The sequence below is a fragment of the Blastomyces gilchristii genome (genome assembly GCF_000003855.2).
Source record: "Blastomyces gilchristii SLH14081 genomic scaffold supercont1.4, whole genome shotgun sequence".
NCBI classification, from domain to species: domain Eukaryota; kingdom Fungi; phylum Ascomycota; class Eurotiomycetes; order Onygenales; family Ajellomycetaceae; genus Blastomyces; species Blastomyces gilchristii.
In genome coordinates, this window is record NW_003101679.1 from 3,135,035 (window position 1) to 3,159,306 (window position 24,272).

At 46.4% G+C, this 24,272-nt stretch overlaps 9 protein-coding genes across 9 annotated transcripts; 7 read left to right on the top strand and 2 right to left on the bottom strand.

Moving 5' to 3' along the window:
* Positions 1 to 26: 26 nt before the first annotated feature.
* Positions 27 to 624, bottom strand: BDBG_02956 (uncharacterized protein; the record flags this gene model as incomplete). The annotated part of the gene is made up of 1 exon (XM_002626733.2): positions 27 to 624. Exon 1 carries the CDS (start codon positions 372 to 374, stop codon positions 27 to 29), a length of 348 nt encoding a protein of 115 aa, XP_002626779.1. The 5' UTR covers positions 375 to 624.
* BDBG_16700 (uncharacterized protein) lies at positions 405 to 1,877 on the top strand. Its single transcript, XM_031724593.1, has 2 exons — positions 405 to 674; positions 755 to 1,877. The coding sequence occupies exon 2, from the start codon at positions 1,118 to 1,120 to the stop codon at positions 1,430 to 1,432; it is 315 nt and encodes a 104-aa protein (XP_031577417.1). The 5' UTR covers positions 405 to 674; positions 755 to 1,117; the 3' UTR covers positions 1,433 to 1,877.
* A 1,063-nt stretch (positions 1,878 to 2,940) lies between these two features.
* Positions 2,941 to 3,493, top strand: BDBG_16701 (uncharacterized protein; the record flags this gene model as incomplete). Its single annotated transcript, XM_031724594.1, has 1 exon — positions 2,941 to 3,493. A coding segment is annotated over exon 1 (303 nt), but the record flags the coding sequence as incomplete, so codon positions are not given.
* A 3,160-nt stretch (positions 3,494 to 6,653) lies between these two features.
* Positions 6,654 to 7,603, top strand: BDBG_02957 (uncharacterized protein). Its single transcript, XM_031721033.1, has one exon. It carries the CDS (start codon positions 6,896 to 6,898, stop codon positions 7,127 to 7,129), a length of 234 nt encoding a protein of 77 aa, XP_031577419.1. The 5' UTR covers positions 6,654 to 6,895; the 3' UTR covers positions 7,130 to 7,603.
* A 927-nt stretch (positions 7,604 to 8,530) lies between these two features.
* Positions 8,531 to 8,902, top strand: BDBG_02958 (uncharacterized protein; the record flags this gene model as incomplete). The annotated part of the gene is made up of 1 exon (XM_002626735.1): positions 8,531 to 8,902. The coding sequence occupies one exon, from the start codon at positions 8,531 to 8,533 to the stop codon at positions 8,900 to 8,902; it is 372 nt and encodes a 123-aa protein (XP_002626781.1).
* A 39-nt stretch (positions 8,903 to 8,941) lies between these two features.
* Positions 8,942 to 11,371, top strand: BDBG_16702 (uncharacterized protein; the record flags this gene model as incomplete). The annotated part of the gene is made up of 1 exon (XM_031724595.1): positions 8,942 to 11,371. The coding sequence occupies one exon, from the start codon at positions 8,942 to 8,944 to the stop codon at positions 11,369 to 11,371; it is 2,430 nt and encodes an 809-aa protein (XP_031577420.1).
* A 14-nt stretch (positions 11,372 to 11,385) lies between these two features.
* BDBG_16703 (uncharacterized protein) lies at positions 11,386 to 14,959 on the top strand (the record flags this gene model as incomplete). Its single annotated transcript, XM_031724596.1, has 3 exons — positions 11,386 to 14,388; positions 14,464 to 14,577; positions 14,651 to 14,959. The coding sequence occupies 3 exons, from the start codon at positions 11,386 to 11,388 to the stop codon at positions 14,957 to 14,959; spliced, it is 3,426 nt and encodes a 1,141-aa protein (XP_031577421.1).
* Positions 14,960 to 15,798: 839 nt separating this feature from the next.
* Positions 15,799 to 17,986, bottom strand: BDBG_02960 (uncharacterized protein). Its single transcript, XM_031721034.1, has 2 exons — positions 17,737 to 17,986; positions 15,799 to 17,687 (listed from the first exon to the last, which is right to left on the bottom strand). The coding sequence occupies exons 1-2, from the start codon at positions 17,865 to 17,867 to the stop codon at positions 17,441 to 17,443; spliced, it is 378 nt and encodes a 125-aa protein (XP_031577422.1). The 5' UTR covers positions 17,868 to 17,986; the 3' UTR covers positions 15,799 to 17,440.
* A 1,650-nt stretch (positions 17,987 to 19,636) lies between these two features.
* On the top strand, positions 19,637 to 23,572 carry BDBG_02961 (uncharacterized protein). Its single transcript, XM_002626738.2, has 3 exons — positions 19,637 to 21,591; positions 21,718 to 21,870; positions 22,114 to 23,572. Exons 1-3 carry the CDS (start codon positions 21,305 to 21,307, stop codon positions 22,196 to 22,198), a joined length of 525 nt encoding a protein of 174 aa, XP_002626784.1. The 5' UTR covers positions 19,637 to 21,304; the 3' UTR covers positions 22,199 to 23,572.
* Positions 23,573 to 24,272: the final 700 nt, after the last annotated feature.

Below are 24,272 nucleotides of genomic sequence, written 5' to 3' on the forward strand. Positions count from 1 at the left end.
TGCAAAAAATTGCGACAAAAACAGGTTTAAGCATAGCGGTCGGTTCCGACAGACGTAGCGGAGAGAGCGGCAATGGGCGTCAAGGATCGCTGAATCAAAGAGCGGACATTCCTTAGACGACCTCTAACCGGACGCCATAAGGCAGAATAAAATTGGAATTGGAGACAAGCTGGCTGGCCAGATGTCTGGCAGAGAAGGACTTTCGAGGGAGGATCGTTGCCTTCGGTAGTTGATGTTAGCGATTCAGCTGGGTCGAAAGGCCGCAAAACGGCTTGCTGTGGCTGCTTCGGGTCTAGCTGTTTTCCTAGCCGCTTTTGGTCTTGGCAATTCCGCCACGCCAATTGCAGCCGAAGAAGGGCATTATTTATTAACATAACTCTGCTCTGTAACTAGTTATCGAAGCCCTTGAATCACAGCGCATACTTCCCAGCAAGTCGTCCATGTAATTTGTTCCTTCAATATCTTAGAACGTGTGGTCTTGCACCAGGCAGCCAGTCTGATCCATCTTTACTTGCCTAGAAGATGCTTTTGGCAAATCTGTGCTCTGAACGTTTGCTTTGTTTAGAGCCATACCCTTACTGCAACTGCCTGGTGACGCCATTAAACAGGAGGCACCATATTCGCGAGAGATTTCTTTGCTCTAAGCCTTATTATCTACGCTATGTATAACTACGGTACGTACCAACCGCGTTTTTAGATTGAGAGCGTCTATTGTGCGTATGCCGCCAATCTCAGACCGACCCACAGGTAACAGAGAGGACGCTAAATTAGCCCGTGGCTCATATAAAAGCGATTCTGCACGAAGCCAGCCCAGGCCTTCCGGTTCTTCCGCTCGGCCTGGTAATCAGGACGAAATGCCTGGGGGCGGAAAAAGGTTCCTGGGGATCAATCGAAGATTAGAAGTAGATATTCATTCCACGGATATCAATTATCAAACCGGATGCCCAAATTTGGGATGTCACAAACAGTGCATCTGATCAACCTGAGCGGATGGTATGTTGCTAAATGTAATCTGAGATGTCTGGAATGATACCTATTCTCTTCAAATATTTCCCCCTATCTCTTCCCGGATATCCTACCCTATCATCCGACTGAGAGCTCTTTAAACCATCCGTTGATGGAAAGAGTCAGACATCAGGCTCGAGACCCACAGTCAGTTGACAGGGAAGATAGCCCTCCGCATGTTCTACTCAAGCGAATCACTCGCAACTGGCAATGTTGTTTTCTTGCATCGTGGGAGTATAGCCTGCCCCAACCGTCGTTTCTCAAGACAAGCAAGCCCCCCGAAGCCAACGGACAGGTATACAAAGTAGAGGAAATACTCAAGAAGACGGAAAGCAATTTTCACCTCGAGAATCCCAAATCTTGCAAGAACATACAATCCTGTTCAAAGAATAATCTGACTTGCTACCAATCGCTTTCCCCAACCTGATTCTATTTTCTCCTGGAACTCTTACTTCACTCACCTAAATTTATCAGTACGGCACTGATTAGTCAAAGCACTTAATTGATCATAAAAATCAGATCTGTTTCATTCCCCTATTTTTTCAGTCCATTGGAGCTTTCCGGGTATGAATTGGTTGTAAGACTGGCTGGAACCCACCCATTGCTTCAGGGCTGCCTCAGGAGCTTGTGATTGTTCTCTTTTTCTCTCAATCAGTTTAATGGACTTGGTTGCTGGGAAAGAGTGTGGTTGCAGTGGGAGAACAGCTGAAAGTTTGAACTTGAGATGTACATACAAACAAATACCTTGCATTGAATGAATGATACATAGGATGGAAATCACATGCAAAAGATAGGAACATCTTGGACAATATAATCATAATAATTTTATCAATTCACTCAAAATACAAAGAAAAAAAGAGAGAGAGAGGGAGGGAGAGAGGAATGGACATGTAAAGCCTCACCATGATCAATAACTCAATATTCCATAACTTGAAATATCTCTATGCATTTGTAAAATGCTGGCTTGGAAAAATCTATGAATCAAGTACTAATTCTTTGACTTTCAACCAGTGTACTGAAATTTTGAAATAACTGTGAGAAAAATAATCGAGGCAATTCTCTTGTTTGGTATTTCTTATAATATTATACAGTATCACTTGCTGGAGAAAAACTTTCATGATTCATGAGTAAGTAGTTAGTCTAAGTATCATGTTCCGTCAAATTCAATTCAATAGAATAAGAGTATTCATTAAAACACATAACATGAACTCTGAAAGTCACAAGAAAAGGAAGGGGAAACACCGAAAAAAAAAAAAAAAAAAAAATCTAAGAGAGCCACAAAAATTGAACATGATACCACATTTATTGTATCAGATAACTTATAACATCCTTGGATGCCCCTTGCATGTTTACCCAATCAACAAAACGTACATCAGTCAATGCATGGGGTGGCAGGCAATGTGCATACATTAATCTGCAGAGATAGGAAGAGGAGCTGGGAGATATACATAGTTTCATAGTTTTCGGGTATGAGGGCAAACTTTCTTTGCAACAATGTGCTACATACACTTGGTGATAGAAAAGTTGATGGCAGGAGAGGGTAGATGTGCAGGTTGAAATTGTGTGTGCGAACCGCGTCAAAGTGTCAAGGTATGAATGAGAGAGAGATGAAATACTCCGTCAAAAAGATTAAAAATCAAAAGATAAGATTCTAGGGCCATCACATCAACGACTCTCAAAGGCCACAATAGAGACAAAATCGAGATCCCCACCAGAAGTTCTAATAAGTATCCACCCCCTAATAAGTGAATGGGATGGCCACGCGTAGCGTGGAGTGAACTTCAAAAGAGGATGCTGTGTGGGCAGGGGACAACATCCATACACTGAATATTCAATCAAGATCTATCCCCGACACCTACCCGCAACTACCGATGGATTCTGTCGGTGAATCTCTGACCTTTCCCCCCTGTCAAATCGGCTTCATCCCGTAATCAGCCTTAACCTGCCCTGTCCTTTTTAACTTTGCTATCCGAACAAGTCTTAGGGAGGTGCAGCAACGAGCGAACCGTCGCCCCAGTGCATATTTTGGTTTATTTTTTCTACAATTTTACGTTTCTCTGATTCAACTAACCTGGTTCCCGGAACCAAGTGACTGCGTGGCGTTAAAAAGCTTGGACTAATATTATTTGCTAGAAACGCCGGTTTGTCATCTATGGGCGCCTCCCCATTTTTATCACAACTTACATGAATCAACAGCGTACGAAGAAAGGTGAGGTGGGGCTGGAGGAGGTGGTGGTGATCGTTGCCAACATCGTGCATGTATGTGCTGTCCAAATACTAGCTCGTTCACCAGCTTGCAGGTGCATCACATTATGCACGGATGCAGCAAAGGGTCACTCGTGTCTGGGTAAGTCCTTAATCGTTCCTCTAGATAATAATGAGTCTACCAGGCATGTTCATTCAACCGTGTCTCCTCAATTTGACTCAAGCTCTTTGCTAGAAGATGGGTGGATATCAAACTTACCATGGGGCAGAGTTTGTATTATTATATTATTCAAGAAAGGTACGTATATTGCTGTTCCTATATAGTAGTAATGGACTTTCGGCGCGTGCGCTCGGCGTACTTCCTCTGAGGTCCGGTTGGCAACATCTTGCCCGCGTTTAAATTCAATGTCTCAGTTTCCATCCATTATTACTGGACGCAATTACACAGGGTTCTACCTCGAATTTCCCCACTCAACCAGGCCCTGATAGGATAGCTGTAGAATATGTATTTATCATAGGGCTAAAGCAGAGTATGATTACTAAATGAGTATCTGCTAGTTAGAAAAAAACAAGTCAAAGGATGACGAACATATGAGGCCATCGTGGGGCACGCATAGGAACTATTGAACTGCTAAATTTATCCATAACTTTGCCCATGCTTGTACCCTTTTGAAAGTTTTCTTGGGCGCTGGTGGCCCCAAAGGGTGATCATTTTGATGGAAAGAGAAAATGGGGGGTTTGGAAGGGGGCAAGGGGGAGGCGGCAAGGGCAAGTATATCCCTTCAGGCCTCACATCTATTATTACTTTGCCCCTCTGTACAGTCTGCTTCAAGGGATGGGGTGTGATGATACTGCTGGCGGAAGCGCAGACAGCCTTCTTCAATAATGCCTGTTCGATCCCCCCTTTTGGGTGACCCAAGCTGGTGAGACCTCAAAGTCAACAACCGATCCTTGCAAGGAGTTGATTAGTTTAGCTTCAAGTTTACGAATGTTAGCCGGGCGGGCCATCGCAGAGCGGAGTTGGCCGCCTCAGCATTTTTTTCTACAGAATTTCAAAAAATCCCGGACACACCAACTTCTAGTTAAGTTACAATCTACAAGACCGCATGACTAGTTACTAGTAGGATGACCAGGGACAGTTCATTCAACCTTGAAGCGAGGGAATATTCGTAATTAAGATCTTTCTTTCATTCTCTGCGTGCTATTGCAATTTGAACTCCCTAGCAAACTCCAACTAAGAACTTTCTCGCATCAAAGACGTTTTCTAGAAGAACTTTCTTTGTCCTTTCCGAATTTGCACTAACTATTCCTTTCGATCAGTCGGTCGGCTGTGTCTTTAACAGAGCTAGCTAAAGGGCAACAACATCAAGTTCAACTTTCTCACAGACAGTTTTGACTGCCTTCAACCATTCCAACATGACTCAAGCTAATAATAAATAGTAGTACATAAATCTGTGATGATCATATGGGATGGAATGGTCCTTCCTGAACCTGGAGTCTGGAGAGGAGTCGGTACGTAACCTCTCCGCCCTGCGTTCCCCTCCCCTCGCCATTCCCCACATATTTTCTTCCTTCCTTGCAGGCTCATTTCTCGGGTTCTTCTGGGCTCCACAGTAATCTTAATTTTTAGAGGATATTCGCCATTATTCGTTAGGCAGCTTCTCTCCTTACTGATTCTCGAGCAGAGTAGAAGACTTCTCGAAAACAGAAAGAAAAAATTAAAATAAAATTAAAAGACATGAATCTTGGGACATCGGGGGAATCAGCAGATGAATGAGAGCCGGATGAGACGGAGTAAAACGGCATCCTTTACTATGTAGTAATGATAAATAATCAAATGGACCAGGGTTTCTTGTTCTGTCGTCTGAGCAATTGGATTGAAAAGATATGATATTTGAGAGGCTTGGTTCTCTGAGTTAAGTTTCTCCGTGCCACGAAAGTTGATGCAGGGCATTCTTTACAATAACTATGCATTTCCAGACCTCAGGTAATGAATGACATCAAACATAAGGCATGCGGTAATAAGATATTCGTATATATATTTATATATCAGCTGAAAAAAAATTTATCAGACAGGCTCCGCGAGGAATATTTTTCCATACGTGTTGTAGCAGATATATATATTGGTTGTGTGGGCAACATTCCTGTATACCTTCCGGCTTTGTCTCTTATCTTGCTCTTCTCATTCATTTTCATCCATTTTTCTTTCCCTTCTTCTTCTTCTTCATTTGTCAATTGAAGTTATACAAATCATTTCACGGTTTCTGCCTTATTTTGATCAGTTTTAGGCAATCATGTGTTCTTTGGGTTGAAAAGCCTGGTAGTTGTCTCTCCCTCTCGTCTGGTGATAAACTTTTCAGCCTGCCCCCGTATTTTCAGCTGTTCATTTTTATTCATTTTTTCGCTCTTTCTTACCACCCCAATTTATTATTATAAACCCTGAAGTTCTGTGTGACAAGGGTAAATATGAAGAGAGAAAAAGAAGGAAGAAGAGGGAAAAAATTAAGATGCATGTTTATTATTAAGTTAGTCGACTTGTTTTGTTGATCAGGGCAGCAAGCTTAACCTCAAAGCTTGGTTTGGGCACGAAGTGGACTGCGTAGGTGGCTTTTTTTCCCCCCCTCCTCTTGATTCCTAGCCCTTTCTTTGTTGTTTTATTATCAAGAAACAGAGCATTCCCCTTCCCCCCTTTTTTGATGTGAGCACAATGGGAAATTGTCCAGAGGCATATATATATATATACGGAGTATAGGTCGGGTCGCAGGGATGCCAAGCTAGCCACCCAGGCAGATTTTCCTGACTAGCGAGTTAGAACTTAGAACTGAGGTATGCCGGGTATCGCTTTTTAGGCGTATCGTATGTTAAGTTACCCCAGACTACGCTGGAAAAAACGTAAGCTGTTCCCATGTACGCGGGTTCTGTAGCGAAGGCTAGTTGAACTCTGAACGGCAGAGGAGGCTAAGCGTAGCCTTCCTGCGGGTTTCGGACATCATATCCGTTTTAAGATGATCCCTCCATTACATTTTTTTCCTTCCTTGTTTCTTTCTACTGTAAGGGGATGTAAGTTAGTCATTGACCGAGGATGCGAATTATTTCGCAAGTATTTGGAAACTGAATAATGAAATAATGAATGCCAGGTACATTTATTTGAATGGTGAATTGGGAGAAACCCGCAATGAATCATGGCAATGATGAGAGTATTTGGTGATGAGCTAAGCTGCTGGGTATGTACAGATTACTGTACGGAGTACGGAGTACAGTACGTTAAAATAATAATAATGCCGCGAATACCTCGCCCATTCATTCGTCGGTAGTTTAGCCTGGCGGGAGTTGAAGTTAGTAGTTGCAGAGAAAATTACCACTGTCATAGGTTGTTTCAAGTCTGAATTCAGAGAAACCAAAAGAATAAGTTCAAAAAAACAGGATTGGAGATATGGTATGAGGAAAGTGGTTTATCATGGGATTTATTTTTCCACTTATCTGACTATCCTCGCCCCCTTGATCGAGGAGCTTTGCCTTATATTTCATTCCGATCTGGGGGCAGAGCTGCCAAAGGGAAGGGATGCAGAAGAAAATAAAAAGTTAGCGCAAGCCAGGGTGGGACACAAGGAGACAGCGATCGGATTTGGGTGCAACAGGTCAGATCCACACAACGTGCTTAACCCAATAATTTGTGGGATTGTGAATGCAACCATCGCAGCCAAAACCCAAAGGCGAACGAACGAATGGGGGGAAAAGTCAAGGCCAAAGGGGTCAGTCAGTCAGGCTCGTATATATCCTCGCAGGGAGGTGCGATACCACCAGACACCTGAACTCGTGTACTCTGTTACTCCGTACCTGGATAGAGGATGAGGGAGGTGAAGATGTCGACAGTGATCCTGCACACTGTTTAAATTTCGTTAGCATGTCGGGCTTTTGAAGAAGACATCAGTTATGGAAATTTCCGACAAGCAGACTGCGTTGCGTGGAGCGTGCGTGGGAAGCGAAGCCAGCCTGATGCATCACACAAAAGACAGGGCTGGATAGAGAGTGAGCGTGGCAGCACACTACTTAGTACTGTGTACTCCGTACAGCGTAAGCAAGATGCCACCGTACTGGTTGTCTTGGAGTCTTGCCGAAGAAGATGGGGTATGACATCGTCGCCGCTGACGATCAAAATGGCAAGTCGACTGGCCAAAGCAAGTGTCGCGCAAACAACGGCTGCACTACCTGAAGCTAGTTGACGCTAACTTTGGGCCGGGTTTCGATGCCATTGGCCACTACGAGGGAAGGCACCGCGCCGAAACCTGTTGTTAACCAGCGTTAACTTGGGCTTCTTTTACGGGCCTAGGTTGTTAGCGTGGTATTAATAATTCTCACAACTCTGTTTGTGGTAATAATAAACCAGCCCGCCTGGACCGATTGGTAGGTAGGGCCGTTTTTACGTGGTTTCTTCATTCTGTTCGGGATTCGATTTTGGTTTTTCTTTTGAGAGGATTTCTTCATCAACTCATCATTTTATTCTTGCCTTTTGGGTATATATTCATACTCTTTTAATGAGTCGTATAAAGCACATGGTTCGTAGCGTTACCTAGGTAGGTACCTAGGTAAGTTCCAAAAATTCCGGGATCTTGGTTAGGATCAGGGTTAGCCGTGGAAATAACCGATTATGGCTATTAGGAGAGACCAATGATCATGGGGGATTTGACAAGTAGTGTACGCTGTGTATGTTATGCACGATAATTGATGTTCATTGACTTTTAGCACCGTTTTAAATGGTATTTTATCTGCTGGCTGACCCTTGAGCAGCGAAACAGAGCAGAAGAAAGAAGAGCCGGACATCCAGACACTATCATAATTATTAATTGCTTCCCCAGACCGACTTTTGAATGCATGATATGCTGGGATGGATGACGCCTCTAACAAGAAGAATATCTCGTAGACAACTCAACAATAATAATCATAAAATAACCCGTAGGGAGAATAGTTAATGTTTAGCAGCAGCAGTGTGTTTTGAGTACAAGAACAAAAATTATTCCTTGTTCAGCCCACACAATGTCAAGCGAACAGGGTTTATTTTTAATTTTATTTTAATCTTTTTTTAAGTCTTCTTTTGCCTTTCTGTTGTGCAGCAACCTACTACGTCATTTATGCCAAGGCCCAGGAACATGGCGACAACACTCTTGTTGCTTGTTCTTTCATTCCTCCATAATTTTTCCCTACATCGCTCACTCCTGCCCGACACTGACCACCTGAGAGTCTGAGACTGCCGTCTCGTCTGCTGCCAGCGCCAAATGCCCCCGAGCCGCTGGGACTTTCTCCAGCAACCACGCCCACGCCCATGCCCACAACCACAACCACAACCACAACTACAACTACAACTACAACTACACCCACGCTGCACTACTCGTTTAGTCTCAGTACGTACCTCTCCAGCCAACCGCAGCCACCGACCACCACCACCTCATCTCTTCCCAACCACATACCACCACCACCAACCACACACCCATATACACCACCTACGCTACCACCACTCGACCTCACCACTTCTCAATTCCAGTCCCATTTGATCCTTCCAGTCTTGTACAGTACTTTAGTAGTACTCTCCATCTCTCTAAGCAAGGATCCTATTGTCGGTCTCGTAGGTCATATTCCGAAAGACATGCTAGCCTTTTTCCTAGGCGGTAGTCTCCAATTTCACGACGAGGATTAAGTCTGCGCTGGCGGAGGAGGACCAAATGTCCCCAGCAGCATGAGGATGCCACTGCCTCCCTCCCCAACTAAGGCCCCTTCGTCTGCAGCCTCCTGCAACTGCCCTCATCGACGTCCCTCGAGATCTCACGTTGCCAGTCAGAGTCCTTTCGTCCAGCGCGACCCCGACCCTCCATTGCTCTCGATGCAGCAGCATGATACCCCTGGGGCTGACGCGCCTGCCCATTCTCCAAACCCCACTGCTGCTGCCACCTGCGTGCCCGAGTCTTTTGCGGAGTCCACTTCTTCTCCCGAATCACGCCATGGGAGACCCGGGCTGCCACATCGTAGCCAACGGCAGAGCATGCACACCCTAGATGATTTGCGGAAGCACATGGAGGGGATCTCTGTCTCTCACTCCCGTTCTAACTCTTACACTTTCAACACTGGCGCGCCTCCTGATTCGAGCCAGGGTATGAAGTCGCCTCGCAAAACCAAGAGAACCATTCATTCTACGCCCTCATCGCCCTCTAACACCCCAATTCCTCCAGCTTCATTCTCAAAGTCCAGCGGCCACACTGATTCTTCTTCCTCGTCCCGGACGATCAGATCGCCCAAGCAGACCGATCATTCTGAATTATCTGCGTTTCCATTCCCAACGCCTTCATCCTTAGCCACTTCTGTAGATCATTCTCTCGACCCCTTCGCTGATGCGCGACCGATCGTGAAGCGCTTGTCGATACGTAGAACGAAGCCCCGGAGGAATAGGTCGCCTCTTTCCACCCCTGCGCCTGTGTTTACTGAAGCGAATGGTTCGACATGGAGGAAAGACTACTTCATGGCCCACAACGCTGACACTAGCGCTGAAGACCCGCGGTATCCTACCCCGAACCTCTACGACATTACATTGGTGCTGAATGCCGAGGCCGGATTGGATGCCTGGTGGTCGAATACAGTGAAGGTACTACATGCCCATTTTGGCGCTGAAAGAGCCGCCCTAGCGATACCTGGAGATAGTACCGACCTGGAGAATGTACCATGGGGTCAAAAGGCAACGTATAGTTTATATGGCTATAGGACCTCTTTGTCGTCCGCTGGAGCTACAACAGGTAATCATGGGGCAGAAACCTCATTAAAGGATTCTTCTGACCGGGAAACCACTGATGTGGACAACAATCACAATAACAATAAATCTACGAAACTGAACGGACAGGTTCTCACGCCATCTGAAAAGCGTCCACCTATGGTTGCACGTCATTCATTCGCCGGTTTCGGGAGGCCTGGAAATATGGGTAGCCGTGACAAAAGTGTACGACCAGATGCACCCAAGCGGACGAAAAGCTCGTTGAGCCCTGCCACGATGCAACATGGAACAAAAGATGACGAAGAGTCAACGGAGTCGGCAGATCATATGCCTACCGCGACGTCAGATCAACAGCGCTCGGAGCCCTCTGTAAATTCGACGGAATGTGTCCCATGCCCATCGGTGGCAGTTTTCCCTGTTCCTCGTGCTTTGGAAGTTGAATCGGACCCTCTAATAAAACGAACAGGCGTGGTGAAGCTTTTTGGAAGAACGAAACCCGCCGTGTTAACGAGACAATATTCTCAACATCCGATGGCGTCGCCTCTATACGACTCTATCGCGAAGCCGCCGTCGAAGGACGACACACTTCAGAACCCCTCGGCTGCTACAGTTCTTAGCGAGCCTACGACCTGCAATGTTTCAATTGGTCGAACGAGCATCTGCTCTGCGTCAAGTACGAGTACTACCACACAGACGATAACGGAGCTACCAAGGCCTTCTGTCCCTAACTATAGTCACGATGATGCCTCTCCACCCAACTCTTCGTGTTCAGATTCATATGAAGAGTACGAACAAGTTCCCCAGTCGCCCTGGGCGCAATCCCCTGCTCCATCGCCCGCCGCCCGCTCGGATCCAGAGCAAAATCCTTTCTTCAATAACAGCAGCAAGATTGATGATGCCTTTGCTTCGAGTCCGCCGTTACATGATTATTCTACGAACCGACCTATCGAAGCCATTGGCGTTGATCTTGCCAAAACAATCATACACATACCCTTGATACACTCTTCGTCGTCGAAACAACCCTCTTCAAACACATTGAGATTTCCTGTTGCTATCATTTCCATCCTCACCTCAACTGTCCCTTACCCAGCGAACCTGAGGAAGTCTCTCGAGTACCTCCTTCCTCACCTCACTACCTCATTTTGCCTGGCTCAACAGTACAGCCAGCTCGAAAGGCAACTCGCAACTTCAAGGACGCGGCAATTCGGACATATCCTTGGACTTGGCGGAACCTTCTCCGACGCCAGTAGTGAAATGGAATTGGTGGCAGGGCTCAGCAGTCACGTTAACTACCGTTGGGAGAAAATGTTTCACTGCAAGGCCATTCAAGCATACCGAGCCCGCTCCAGCGATCGGATACCAGCAGATCCAATTCCGCCATGTCAGGGTCGAATACTCCCGGCTTAGAATTTAGTGGCGGTATGCCTCGTGACATCTACCTTACGCCGGGGCTAATGTCGAGACATTCTTCAGACAACTCGGACAGTTATTTCAATATCAAGCAGCAACCTGGTGGTATGATGAACCAACAAAGATTAAGGCATCAAAAACAAATGCGAGAGCCTTCCGCTTTAATATCGCCCCGCCCTGCGTCATCGCGGGGTGCATCTACAGAGTTTGATGAGTTAACTTCTAGAGATCCTGGTTTAGTGCCCACCCCATCGTCCAGGGCCCCGAGTATGGCTACATCACCGCAAGGCTCCTCACGATATGCTTCGTCCGCTTCGATTGCTACACAACTACATAGAGAACTCCCACCTCGACCGTTCCCAGATACCATCGCACAGCTGATGCTCAATTCGGTACCGTTACACCTATTTCTGGCGAAGCCCCACATCGGAGAAGTCATTTGGACGAATGATAAATTCGATTATTACCGAAAAAACCAACCACATGAGCAACGTGCCAGAGACCCTTGGCTTGATGTACATGAGAGTGAACGTGAGAATTTATTAAAGGAATGGGCAAAGGCGCTTCGATCGGGGTCCCAGTTTACGGAGCGAGTTCGCGTTAAGCGATACAACGACGAGTCGACCTATCGTTGGTTTATTTTCCGTGCGAATCCTTTGCTATCGCAGACGGGGGAGCTGCTTTATTGGATTGGGTCATTTCTTGATGTTCACGAGCAGCACGTTGCTGAAATGAAGGCAGCGCAGGAGAGGGAGCTATTTGCCACGAATGCAAAGTATAAAGCGCTAGCCAATTCAATACCCCAAGTGGTGTTTGAGGCTGCTGAATATCGAGGGCTTATCTCAGCCAATGAACAGTGGCAGCTGTACACAGGTCAATCCCTGGAGGATGCCCTTAACTTAGGCTTTGCCAAACATATCCACCCGGATGACCTTGAAAAATGCGGCATCTTGCTCCCACTAAAAATAACCCTGGACTCGGATAATCCAATCGAATCTGGGCGTATCATTAATCCCCCGCGGGGTTTGAAGGCTTATGACGAAAACGCTGATTCGGGTTCGAGCGGGCTACTGAGTAAGCCTCCACTTTCCCGAACCAATTCGATGCGTGATGAGAACCGACGTTCAACATACCAAGGGTTAACTCATGCTCTTCATGAGCTAGTTGGGAAGGGTGTGGTTACAATACAGAAAGATGAAAATGGGAGATATTCGTATACAACTGAAATCCGGCTGCGATCGAGGGGCGGTGATTTCCGATGGCATCTTGTTCGCCTTGTGAAAGTGGAGACGACGAGTTTTGGTGATGGCGACGCTTCCTGGTATGGTACCTGCACAGATATCAACGATAGAAAGCTTCTGGAACGGAAGCTGAATAGGGAAATGGAGTCAAAGACGAAGTTCTTCAGTAATATGTCCCACGAGATCAGGACGCCGCTGAATGGAATATTGGGGACAATTCCGTTTATTTTGGATACGCAGCTAGACAACGATCAAAGACGTATGCTCGATACTATCCAGAACAGTTCTACCAACCTGCGTGAACTTGTGGACAATATTTTGGATGTATCCAAAGTTGAAGCGGGGAAGATGAACATTGTGCAACAGTGGTTCCATGTTCGCTCTATCGTGGAAGATGTGATTGATACGATTGGGTCGAGAGCGATAGATAAGGGACTAGAGTTGAATTATCTCGTCGAGTCAGATGTTCCTCCCATGGTGATTGGGGATAGGTTCCGAATACGCCAAATCCTTATAAACTTGATGGGCAACGCAGTCAAGTTTACGTCCCAGGGAGAAATATACACGCGCTGTTCAATCCACCACGACCCTTCAGTTTCTGTAAAAGGGACGGAGATTCTTTTGAATTTTGAGGTTGTTGATACCGGCAAGGGTTTTAGCTCCACAGACGCCGAGCGGCTAATGCAAAGATTCAGCCAAATCGAGGGGAGCGCGTCCCAGCAACATGCAGGAAGTGGGCTTGGCCTCTTTTTGTCCAAACAGCTTGTGGAGATGCATGGTGGGCGTTTAACTCCGACAAGCAAGGAGGGCCAAGGGGCCAAGTTCTCGTTCTTTGTTAAGGTCGATGCACCACCACCGCCGCCGCCCCAGGACCTATCGAACTCCAACCTCGATGATCGATATCTTCAGCCCATAGACGACATTTCTGCACTGAAGAGCCCAAACCAACAGGAGTTTCCTTTCACTCAAGACATGCTAAGCTTACACTCACCGACAAATTCAGATGCCTTGAGCTTGTCCCGCAAACAATTATCCGGTTCTTCCTTTGCGTCAAATAAAACCAACACGCCTCCATCCTCCCGAGGTGGAGGAACTCCCGCAAAAACTGATCAGCCTAGCCAAACCGCATCCTTCGATATATCCACGCACAACGTGACCGGAACTGAGGTTATTGTTAGCAGTCCTACATCTCAAAAGTCCGCCCCCCTCCCTCCGTCATACCATGTATTAATAATATGTCCTTTCGATTATGCCCGCGAGGCCTTGAAGCAACACATCGAACAAGTTATTCCTCTAGAGGCCACGTCTAAAGCTACTGCCGTTCTCGATGTTGAAGACTGGAAGGATCTTGTTGCTGGCGGCGAATGTCCCAATTTCACCCACCTAGCAATCAACATTCCAGATGCCAACGATGTCAAGGAAACTATGCAAATGATTCTCCAATCCGATTGCAATAGTAAGGATATCAAAAGCGCACCACCGACCATGATCATTGTCTCGGATATCTACCAGAAACGAGAGATAAGTGATGTGTACGAGCAATTCTGTGCCGCTGGCGGGCAAGGGTTCTTGGTTCCAAAGCCTGTCAAACCCTCATCACTCTCAAGGATCTTTGACCCTTATAACCAGCGGGATCTCAGCAATGATCGAAACCAGGATATGGCGCGGGAGATTAATAATAGTTTCAAGACCATGTCGAAGATTGTTAAGGAGGTCATTGGAAATAAGGGATATCGTATTTTGCTCGTGGAGGATGATGAGACTAATCGGACGGTATGTGATTCTCGTCAGGTGTTCCATTATTCATTTTTGTAATTTTTATTAACGTTTCCTCCTTATTATTAATAGGTCATGTTGAAATATTTGGAAAAGGTTAAGTTGGCTTCTGAAACGGCTGGCAACGGCCAGGAATGCATCGACATGGTATTTTCCAAAGAACCCGGCTATTACTCCTTGATTATAGTAAGATTATATCCTCCTATTCTATCCTTTCCCTTTCCCGGGTCATATGACTAACCGGCAACTCTGTTAAAAGTGCGACATCCAAATGCCAGTTAAAAACGGATACGAAACCTGCCAAGAAATCCGCTCCTGGGAACAACGGAACCACTTCCCGCAAATTCCCATCATGGCGCTCTCCGCAAACGCAATGATGGATCAGATCGATGACGCCTCACGCGCCGGCTTCAATGACTACGTGACGAAACCTATCAAGCACAATGAACTCGGCAAAATGATGATGGAGCTGTTGGATCCCCGTGTTCCCCAGATCCTGCTTAGGGATCGGAATAAATCAGGGAATTCGTCGTCACCGTCATCGTCGCAGCAGCAGCAGCAGCGTTGATGAGGAGCCTGTGAGAGGATAGAGGCTCTAGACAGGTGGCTTTACTGTTTAAGCTCGTCTATCCAAACTTCTATCTGTACTTTGTCTTCTCTTCTCTAGTGTGTATCAAATCCTGGTGTGATGTTTTCAAAACGAAGGAAGATACGCGCTGAGCAGGAAGGTGGGGATGGGATTTTAACACCTCACCCGCTGCTCACATCCTGAGATACTGACCCCTTTCCACACAACTTTTACCTCCCTGTTTGGCAGCTGCCGTTCGGCTTGGCTTGTTTTTCCATTGTTCTAGACAAAAAAGATTTTTATGTTTTCTGCGTTTTTCTCACAACTCTTTGATTACAGGTTGATTTTTTTTTTTTTTCTTCGTGTCTCCCAAAACATACCTACACACATATACATGCTGTGTCAATGCTGCATTGTTCTTTGTCATTTTTGGCGATGGGAATCATGAAAACCTGGGGAAATTTCTCTTTTTAAGTCTTTCTGTTTTCTTTTCTTTGTTCCTTTTTGTCCTTGTTGGATAAAATTGGATTCTCTTGCTGTTTTGGATTATTATCACTGCTATTGGCGTTTTCTTTCTACTTCTCATAATTGCAATAACTCTGTGCATACGGGCTTTGGGTTTTCTCTTTTTCCTCAGTTTTTGTTACATTCTTTCTACTCTTTCTACATTATCTATATATATATATTCCCCTTCTAAATTCTCCCTCCCCTCTTTCCTTCCCGCTTCGAGGTACGATTTTTAGGTTTCTTCCACTTTGTGTTTATTTATTCTCATTCTATATACTATTATTACTATTACTATTATTAAATTTCTGTTGAGCCTTTCTTCTCTCTTGTTATTTCACCTATGTTTTCCATCTCTTACGTTCGCCATGGAATTATGTGGGTGGGAAGAATATCCAACCCCGAGTTGAGTGTTAATTGCTTCAATATATATTATAGCTTACATTCGCATGCTCTTCCTTTCCTTATACTTCTATGATATATAATTATACAGGTGCATTTTACAAATGTAGACGACAGATAGAGCATGCTAGAGACTAGATGACAAGACATTACAACGATAATGGTTAAGGATAACCAGAAGGTGCTACGGTCACTATACATGAGATTTTGCTCCAGATTTCCTGATATATGTCTTTCCTATCAGCCTGATCATTCGTAGTTTTCGAAGAGAATCTCAGTACCTATGTAGGATGGCCGTGAGAACAAAACATGAGACCAAAAGGAAACCCCGTAAGGATAAGCGCGAGAATCCAGCGGAATATATGCAACAATGAATATTCATTCACTCGACAGTCAGGAGCGCTCATCCACCCTCGACGAACAACGAACGCATTTAACCTACAAGCCAAGGAGAAAGGAAAAGCATAACCCCTCCCGCTTCAGAATAAAGGCGAGACGATGACCAAGTTGACGGAAAGCACGAGGCTGAGTCCATCAGGTTTTGCAGATATCGACTCGGGACGCTCATGACATATCCACGCTACACGCTGAGCTGGTTGTGTTGTGGGATGGCCGCTTCAATTCAAGATTGGCGGTGGTTGCACCCGCGTTAGGAAAGGCGGAAAATAGAAGGTGGAAGGGAAAATGGTGATAAGAATCTATAGAGCCCGGGTTGATGGTAGGTCAGAGTGATGGTTCGCTTGACAGGAAGGGGCGGGCGGGCGAGATGTAAATAATGCACACGGGGAAAGGTGGAGCGAATGTTGGTGGTACGCTTGCTTATGGCGGTCTAATAGTGCCAATAAGTGGGAAAACCCCGGCGCGGGGGGGAGGGGTGAAGGGTTGGTGGGGGTGGTGGTAGGGCTGACCAGGCATAAGCGGGATAAGGAAAAGGGAAGGATGCATGCTAGAAGTCAAGATGAGCTGCAGGATGAGGAAGTGGTACCATCAGACGAACGATGTCCAGGGGTCCTAGGGTGGTGCGATGGGGATGGAAAGAGGGCGGGGCGCAACACGCAAGGTGGGATGAGCTCTTTCCTCCTGGCTATCCTATGCCCGCACCCCCGCACCCTCATTCAGACAGACGATGTCCGGCAGGCTTCGCAGGTAGCGGGAAGACGAAATGGGTATTAAGAGCCGCATGGAAAACATATAAACCCCCCCCCCCCAAACTTCTTTCTCTCTCTTTCTCTCTTTTTTTTCTCTTTTTTCTTTTTCTCCTCTTCTCCTCTTTTCCTCCTTCCCTCGGTTTCGTCTCCCCTCTCCTCTCTCCCTTCTTCTTTTCCCGCTCTCCAATTTCCCTCCCACGCGTAGAAATCTTCGACCAGTTGAGCGTTCTCCATATCTCTGTCGGAGGAAGTATGTACGTGGACATATGTGATTTATGGCAGGCAGTTCATCAATCTCGGAGACAATAAAGGAGGACCGTTAGTTCAGGAGTATTAATAGATTGATATTCACTAGAATCATCGGGTTCAATTGAGTGGAAACTGCAAACTGCCTTGGAGGAGCATAGCAATGCATGTCACACATTGTCTACGCATAGCGGGTCTCTGCTCTGATGCCATGGCTTGCTCGAAACCGCCAGCATGATGCTTTCTCTTCCTCTCGGTCACTCTTTAAGCTACCACTCAGCTTGACGGGCTGCCCTGTCCGCAAAATGGAACCCTCCGTACTGTACAGATGTAGCCCATGCGGGTTTCGCATCAACAAAGCAAAATTGAAGAGTTCGGTTGCTCGCCACTTGTCAATCCATGATTCATGTTTATATTCATTTCCATTACTAACCAGTTTCAGTTGTGGTTAGCTTAAATAGTTGCAGGAACTCTTACGGTGAAACTCCCAAAGATACTTCCGTGAGCACAGGGGTTTTACCCCTTTTCCCATCACCAAGACACTTTTTGATGTTCGCTTCAGCACAATGATTTTGGATACTATATAGGATAAAATCATGTTCGCACATGAGGTCGTCCGCCGTCTAAAAATGGATCGAATTGTTTAACGTGTAACTTACCCTTTAATGTAGGATCTGCAAAGCCGTGGAGTTAATTAGGGCAACTCGGTAGAGAATGAATGGGCTGCACCCCGACATTCCACAAATCAAAATAAATACCCCACCCCAGGCGAAAGCATTTAGCTATCTGCAACTTCGTTTGCGGTGTCCAACCGCGGCCCTCGAATGCCTGTCAAGACGCTTGCTAGCGGAAAGTTGGAAGACATGCCTATCAAGTTAGAACCATGTCATTCCATCTTGGAATCAGATGACCCTCGGCGCATGCTGGGGGAATTTCGAAATTGAAAGCGGTGTACAGTGCATATTTACACTACTTCCGCATCATGGGCCTTGTCATCGATATTGATATCCACTGCCACTCACTCTAAGCAATTTTCTCGCGGCCGACAAATTTCGGTGCAGGTGTGGAGGGAGAAGGAGCATTTATTTATTCTCTGCCCTGCTTCCATCCGCGAGCTTATCCATGTTGGGTCTCAAGGGAACGATAAGGGGAGGAGAGGGGAGGGGAACAAATTGAGCAATATTTTACTTATTCATGGGATACTTTATTATCTATTCGCCTCGGAGCTGGTTCGCCAGTAATGTATGTTCAGTACAATAGAGCCCGTGAGCTATACCTGATCGTAGTTTGCTAAGGAGTAAAACGTTCAACAAAACAGGGTGGTGTCACAGGCTTGTGTATATTTTAGAATCCAAGCGCTTCATCTCTTTCATGATCTCACGGTACCTTTCCCATGTGCATTGAGAATTTAGCTGCCCGGCATATAATTCGATTTGATAGTTAGTCTGTTTCGGATCAGAAAGAGGGTACACGTTGCAAACTGTTAAAAAAGTGAATAAGTTGGATATTTTTTTTTTCCTTTTCCATTTCTTTGTGTTTTCTGTTGCCTTTATGTTTCTTCTTTCTCTTTCTTTCCTTCTTTTAGAGAAGCAGCCAAAAAAAGTTCTATTTTCAACCGTTCTGCAAAGTCAATGCATCTGAGTATTGGTGGAATCCATCTCGTCATCTCCCCTCTTTCCCACAGCCTAGACTGGGGTTTTTCCCCCCCCCAAAAAAAAAAAAAAAAAAGGGCTGCCCAGGTGGTGTCGTTGATCGAATTTGATTGATTCGATCGGTTTGCTACGTCGTTGGGAATTGGGCGAGACCAGAAAACCTTCTTCACCCATTCTGGCCTCCGCTTGCTGCCCTTTATCATGCAAAGATGTCCAACTCTGCGCCGTTTTATTTTTCGCCGGGTCTTTTGATTTTCATTCTTTTTCTTCCCAACCATATTATTAGGCACATTAGTTACATTATGGCGGGCGGGATCGGCTCCGTTTCTTTTTTGATAGCATTATTGGACCCTGCTTTTGCTGCTTGCTGCCTTCTTTGGTTTTTGGAGATCACTTCCGCTCACTTGAAACCGTTTTGACGTTGCTTGGCGGTTGTTTTGGACGACTCTGTTGACATTAATTGATCAAGAGAGGGAGAAAATAGGAGAAAGAAAGGGCATGTACTGTCCATGTGTGTTACATTTCACAGCCCCGGAGCCCTGGGAAAGTGAACACGCTCGATAATTGTCAATTTGGAGCAGAAGAAGGCACACAAGGTTCATTAGTTATTACTTAGTTAATAAGTTAATTCGACAAGTTAACATGATAGCAAAACAAAACAGACCTAGAACTATAAATACATGTAACTAACTGTCTACAGAATCTGATGTTTATAAATATTTATCCTTAAGCATCTGTTCTGTGAAATCGTAGATATTTCCCCCCCATTCCATCCCACTACAGCATTGAAATTATCTGAAATTATCTATGTCTTAGTCATGCATGCTTGATCAATGGAATGTCAAGCTGGTGTCTCTCCCAACGGTATCCCCACTAACCATCGATGCCATATTTATATGTTATGTCAAACTATACGATACACCCGCCTGCAGAGCAGAACAACCCCCACACCCGGAAATAATACGATAGTTACCCATTACTCAATACTCAATACTCAATACCGAATTCCCAATACCATCCCCGTTTTCTGGCCATATAACATTTATGAACCATCAACGCCTAACCAAGGATCCAGCCAACCAAACCCGCCCACCAGCCGCAGCCCAATCCCAAGAATCTCTCGCCGCCTTTAGCCCTCTGCTTGCTTATCCTGTCACCCGTCACATCATCGCTAGCATTGCCTTGCCATCTCTTCCCACCACCACCCCTATCCTAACCGCCGCGTTATAACTGGCTGCCCAGGAAAGCGGTGGAGGGCCTCTGCCGCCGTTCCACAGGATTCTCGCCCCCTCCCAGAAGGAAAAAAAAAGAAAACTAGGGATACAAACTACAAGACGGGGGGTGCCTAGGACTCAATGGGCTCAACTAGGCCGAGATGAAAAATCGAACGGGCTGGGAACTGTGGACTTGGACTTTCGTTTTGTGGACTGGTGAGCGGGGTCAGTGAACCCTAACTGAGGCCAATCGGGAATCGGACATAGGAGGGCGAGGGGGAGGGGGGTTATAGCAGGGGGTTCAAAGGTGAATGGGGGGGAGGGGCGCAATGGACGCGGATTGGGCTGGAGCAGCAGGCAGCCCGACTAAGTAGAGAGGAACGGGCTGGGTGAGCGTCCCACACACTTCCGAAAGGGGCAAAGGGGGGATTGGATAGGGGCTGCCACGGAGAGCGAGTGGCGCCGGGATGTGAAGGGATGCGACGAGGGGGGGATGGAGACAGCGGACAACCGCCATTGGAGGACGGTGCTTCATTTTTGCGTTTTGCCTTTCCGTCTGGCCTTTGTCCTCGTTTCTCCTCTTTCTCTCCTCTTTCTCCCTCGGATTCCCCCCCCCCCCCTATCAGTCTCGCTTCCTCTTCCTGAATAGGCATGATGGCTCCCCGGCGTGGCTATAAAAGGCTCCTCCTTTTCCTCCTCATTGTCTTCCTCTTCCTCTTCCTTATTTTCTCGTTCTTCTCTTCAGCTTCATCATCAGCTTCAGCATCTTCACCGACTTCTCCTACCGGCCCCTTCTTATTGACTCTACCCTATACCATCATCTTATACCTGCCTGCCTTCACAGCCCTCCACGACTCCCTCAGTTATACTCAACCTCTTCTGTAGTATATATCAGATACTACCCGTTGCTCGTTATACTCCCCCTCTCTGTCTTGATACCCTTTTTCTTACCAGACACCCATTGTTTGTTCCAATAGTGAAGAAGAGAAAACATCCGTCCCCCTCCCCTGCGCTGTAGTCTGTCATTTGTTACCAATTTCCAATTCCACTTCTTTTTGAGAAGACTGGATCTGTTGCCTGTTACTCCCGAGCACCAATTTTGCTCCCTTCAAGGCACTGAAGAAGCTCGAAGCAAATAGAAACAAGGGAAATTCCCCGTTTTTCGCCGAAAAGACCAAAATGGATTCCATCAGAGGCAATTACTACCAGCCCGCCTCTTCTCTCCCCATCGCCATGCCTTCAAAGGCTCCCGCGGGTGCAAATCTCTATCCCATCTCCCGTGTGGCTGGTTCGCCTCCGGAAATATCCGATGCAAGCACTACGACCGGCAGTGCGAGCGGTGAAACCTTCGATACCTCCTCCGGAGGCTATTCCGGTGTCGATGTGATGGATATGCTGAATGACCGCATGTCCAATGTTTTCGACCCCAGCCGATTGGACAAAGGGGTAGCTAAGCAGGCGAAACTGTGAGTCTTTCCCTGAATCAATTAGAGAGCAGCACTGCCGAATCTGCAAAGTGCCGCTGCTTTTGGGTTTCTTGGCCGGGCTTCATCTTGAAATCTCTGGTCTCACCAAACTAATTCCCCCTATAGCTCCGGCCATCTCAACGCCAAACAGCAAGAACTCTTGGAACTCCAAGCGCTTGCTCAGCGACGACTCAAAAATGCGCGCGCCAATTTTTCCGACGGCATTAAGGCCGCCAAGGAGACCAAACAGGATCTCGAGTGGACTCAAAAACGGGTCAGGTAAGCTGCCACATTTCCTTTTTTTTTTTGTTCCTCCCCCCACTCAATATCGCTACCTCGATCATGTGGACTCCGCTCCGCCAAGCGGAGATGCATTCCCGCCGGGCTCCGCCGTCACATCGCGTCTTGGCATTTTCAGGCAGACGCAAAATTCGAGAATTTTCGATATTTGGCATTTTTACCCCCTGCACTCGAAATTCTCGTTTTTATTGTTCCTGAGTCTAATTGCCATTGGTGTTGCAGCAATATGAGAGCGAAAGCCGAGCGGACTTTGCCAGACGAGTACCGCATCGCGACAAACAAATATGCCCATCCCGCTGGCTACTGAACTTTGTCGTAAATTTGATACCCCTATAATTCAACCCTCGCTTTAATGATTTAACGACTCATGACGGTGGCTTCTTTTGTACCTTTGTCAACAAAAAATCTCTTTCTTACAGTTTTCGTTATTTTGGAATTCGGACAGGCTGCCTGGTATATTTACTACGGATTTTAAGTCACAGCCTCGTGACTTTTGGAGAGGGAAATCTGGGCTTTCTTGATATGTATTCTGATTTTGGCTTTAGTTTCGTTTCTTTTATGGGTGGTGGAGATTTATATCGGTTTTTATACTCCCGTTTTCGAACTAGGAAATCTATTTTTATACCCGTTTTAACCCCCCTGAGCAGTCGATTCTCTTTGCTTTTTCTGCTTACGACAAATTCCTTTTCGGACCAGCCAGCCAAAGGGATCGGATAGGTGGGCGATTAGGAGCCCTACCGTTCGCTACGACGGCAGTTACAATCTGGACCGCCGCACCTGCGCGTCTGGGAACGACAGCAGCGCCCGGTAGCGCCCAGTAGCGCCCTGCAGCTGTACTGCTCCTCAAAACATTCTAGAACGAATACCACGTCACATGAGCGTCACGGGAATAGCACCAACGAAGGCCCCTCCGCGATTGATTCGCCGAAAACATTCCCCAGGGCCATATGCCGGACCTATGACTATCGTAGCAGCAATTCCGCTATCTCCACATTCCACATCACGATGAGATGTACCTTCCGAATCTCCGCCGTGAATGGTGATGTTCCCGCCCGCCACCATTTCCCCGCTCCACCCCACGTTTTCGTCCAACTCCCTTGCCGCTTTTGGGGCGCCTTTCTCCCGTCCCTTCCCCTGGCGGCCCCTGGCACTTCTAAGCGCGGACGACCCACCATGATCCACCCACCCACCAGGTACACGGGCCAGTTAGCCGTGAGTCATGCCGCTATGATATGCAGGGGCGAGGCCCAGCAACGAGATGACGTTTTTCGGCTATTGGTACAGTATTGTATTATATTCTGTATGGTATGTAAAGGATGTATGTACCCTAAACAGACCAGACCGCAACGATCTAGGGCACGTATACATGGTAGGGATAGCAGTAGTAGGCAGAGTATCTAAAGATCAGGAAGTACCTACATAAATGCACCCCCACGCTTCGTATGATTAATACCATGTACCAGGAAAAGGGGAGATGGACTGTAAAATACAATATTCGCCCAATCCATCCCAACATTTGCAAAAGATTAAAGACAAGAATTTTTGGGGACATCCTGCTATATAAAATAGGGAAATATGAAGGTCGCCTTTAAGTAGTTGACCAATGATAGATCCCTTGAGCTTGTGTGTTATGCAAATCAAGTGGATAGCACTTAACTAGCATGGATAAATTAACTCCTCCCTGAAGTTCTGTGCCTGACAATCATCACACCCTTCACAACTCATATTCATTTCACTGTTTTCTCGTACAACAACCCTAATATATTCTCAACAAGTATCTTTTCAGAGCCTTAACATTCCCGCTCAAGCTCTTCCTCAAACCTATTCCTACATCGAAGAACTCACCCTCCATTGAAGAATGCCAGAGCTCTAACTTCAAATCCCCTAATAATCCCATCTTGTAGGTATTACCACGGGACGATTCAAGGTGACCTGAGTTATCAAGGTCCTATTGGAGGTCAGTAGGAGCGCTGGATGTGTATATATAACCCTTCACCCCCCCCGAGATATATCATTTCCATTCAAAGCTGCTAACGATAGAGAAGACAACAAACAGCCCGACACTATCAAGGATTATGCTGCCCTCCTGTACGATCTCTAAAAAAATTGCTATATGAGGAATATCCTGTGAGTGATTTCCGGTTGGACACCTCTTTCACTACTCACTTCGGCACTCGCACCCAGGAGAAATTGAAAGGTTTGCTGAGGGAGCCAGCCCAGGGTGATGGAAGGCGTACGTAGTTGCGGGCTTGGAAGATTGAAGAAGAGCCTTGGAATTGAGATATATCGACGAGAGCCGAAGGTCACGAGCGAGCTGCTAGCTAAATAATAAGGGTGGAAACCCTACACCATATAGCGGATATAGAACGGATAGTTATTGT